Source organism: Galeopterus variegatus, unplaced genomic scaffold (genome assembly GCF_000696425.1).
Source record: "Galeopterus variegatus unplaced genomic scaffold, G_variegatus-3.0.2 Scaffold7917, whole genome shotgun sequence".
Taxonomy (NCBI): Eukaryota; Metazoa; Chordata; class Mammalia; order Dermoptera; family Cynocephalidae; genus Galeopterus; species Galeopterus variegatus.
Window position 1 is genome coordinate 29432 of NW_007734028.1, and position 523 is coordinate 29954.

Sequence of the window (523 nt, forward strand, 5' to 3'; positions counted from 1 at the left end):
GTATATAATTCAGAAGATGAAAGACCAGAAGGAAGCATTTTAAATGGAATTGTTTCTTCCAAGCTCATAATTTTTGATGACTGCCTTTAAATTCTTTTTTATTCTCTTGCAGAAATTTTGGGAACTGGCCAAACAAGTGAGTGAATTTATGACATGGAAACAAGTGGAGTGTCCATTTGAGAGGGACCGGAAGATACTGCAGTATCTGCTCACAGTGCCAGTGTTCAGTGAAGATGGTGAGGCCATTTAGTTGGAGCTGCTGCCAGTGTCCCCAAATCCCATATTTACGATATTAGTATATGAATGCTTAGTGCTTGCTTCCTCATGTAGTATGAGCCTGTCCTCTGATCCGTTCCATCTAAAAAGTTTTCTGTTGCACAGAAAAACCTTATGATTTATCTCTAAAATATTTTCACTTAATATTCACCCATACACGTGTGTTTCTGTGTTTAAACATACTTTACAATACAAGATCTGTGAAGTTTTTAGCACAAATGGAAAGTTATTAAAGGATTTTTTTTTT

General features: G+C 35.9%; 1 protein-coding gene across 2 annotated transcripts in view; it reads left to right on the top strand.

The window, feature by feature from the left end:
• Nucleotides 1-523, top strand: part of RASGEF1B (RasGEF domain family, member 1B) — a 31866-nt gene that overhangs the window by 24119 nt on the left and 7224 nt on the right. For both annotated transcript variants that reach the window (XM_008592427.1, XM_008592428.1), the window contains exon 11: nt 113-236. In XM_008592427.1, coding sequence (XP_008590649.1) covers nt 113-236 — 124 coding nt within the window. The remainder of the gene's footprint in view (nt 1-112; nt 237-523) is intronic.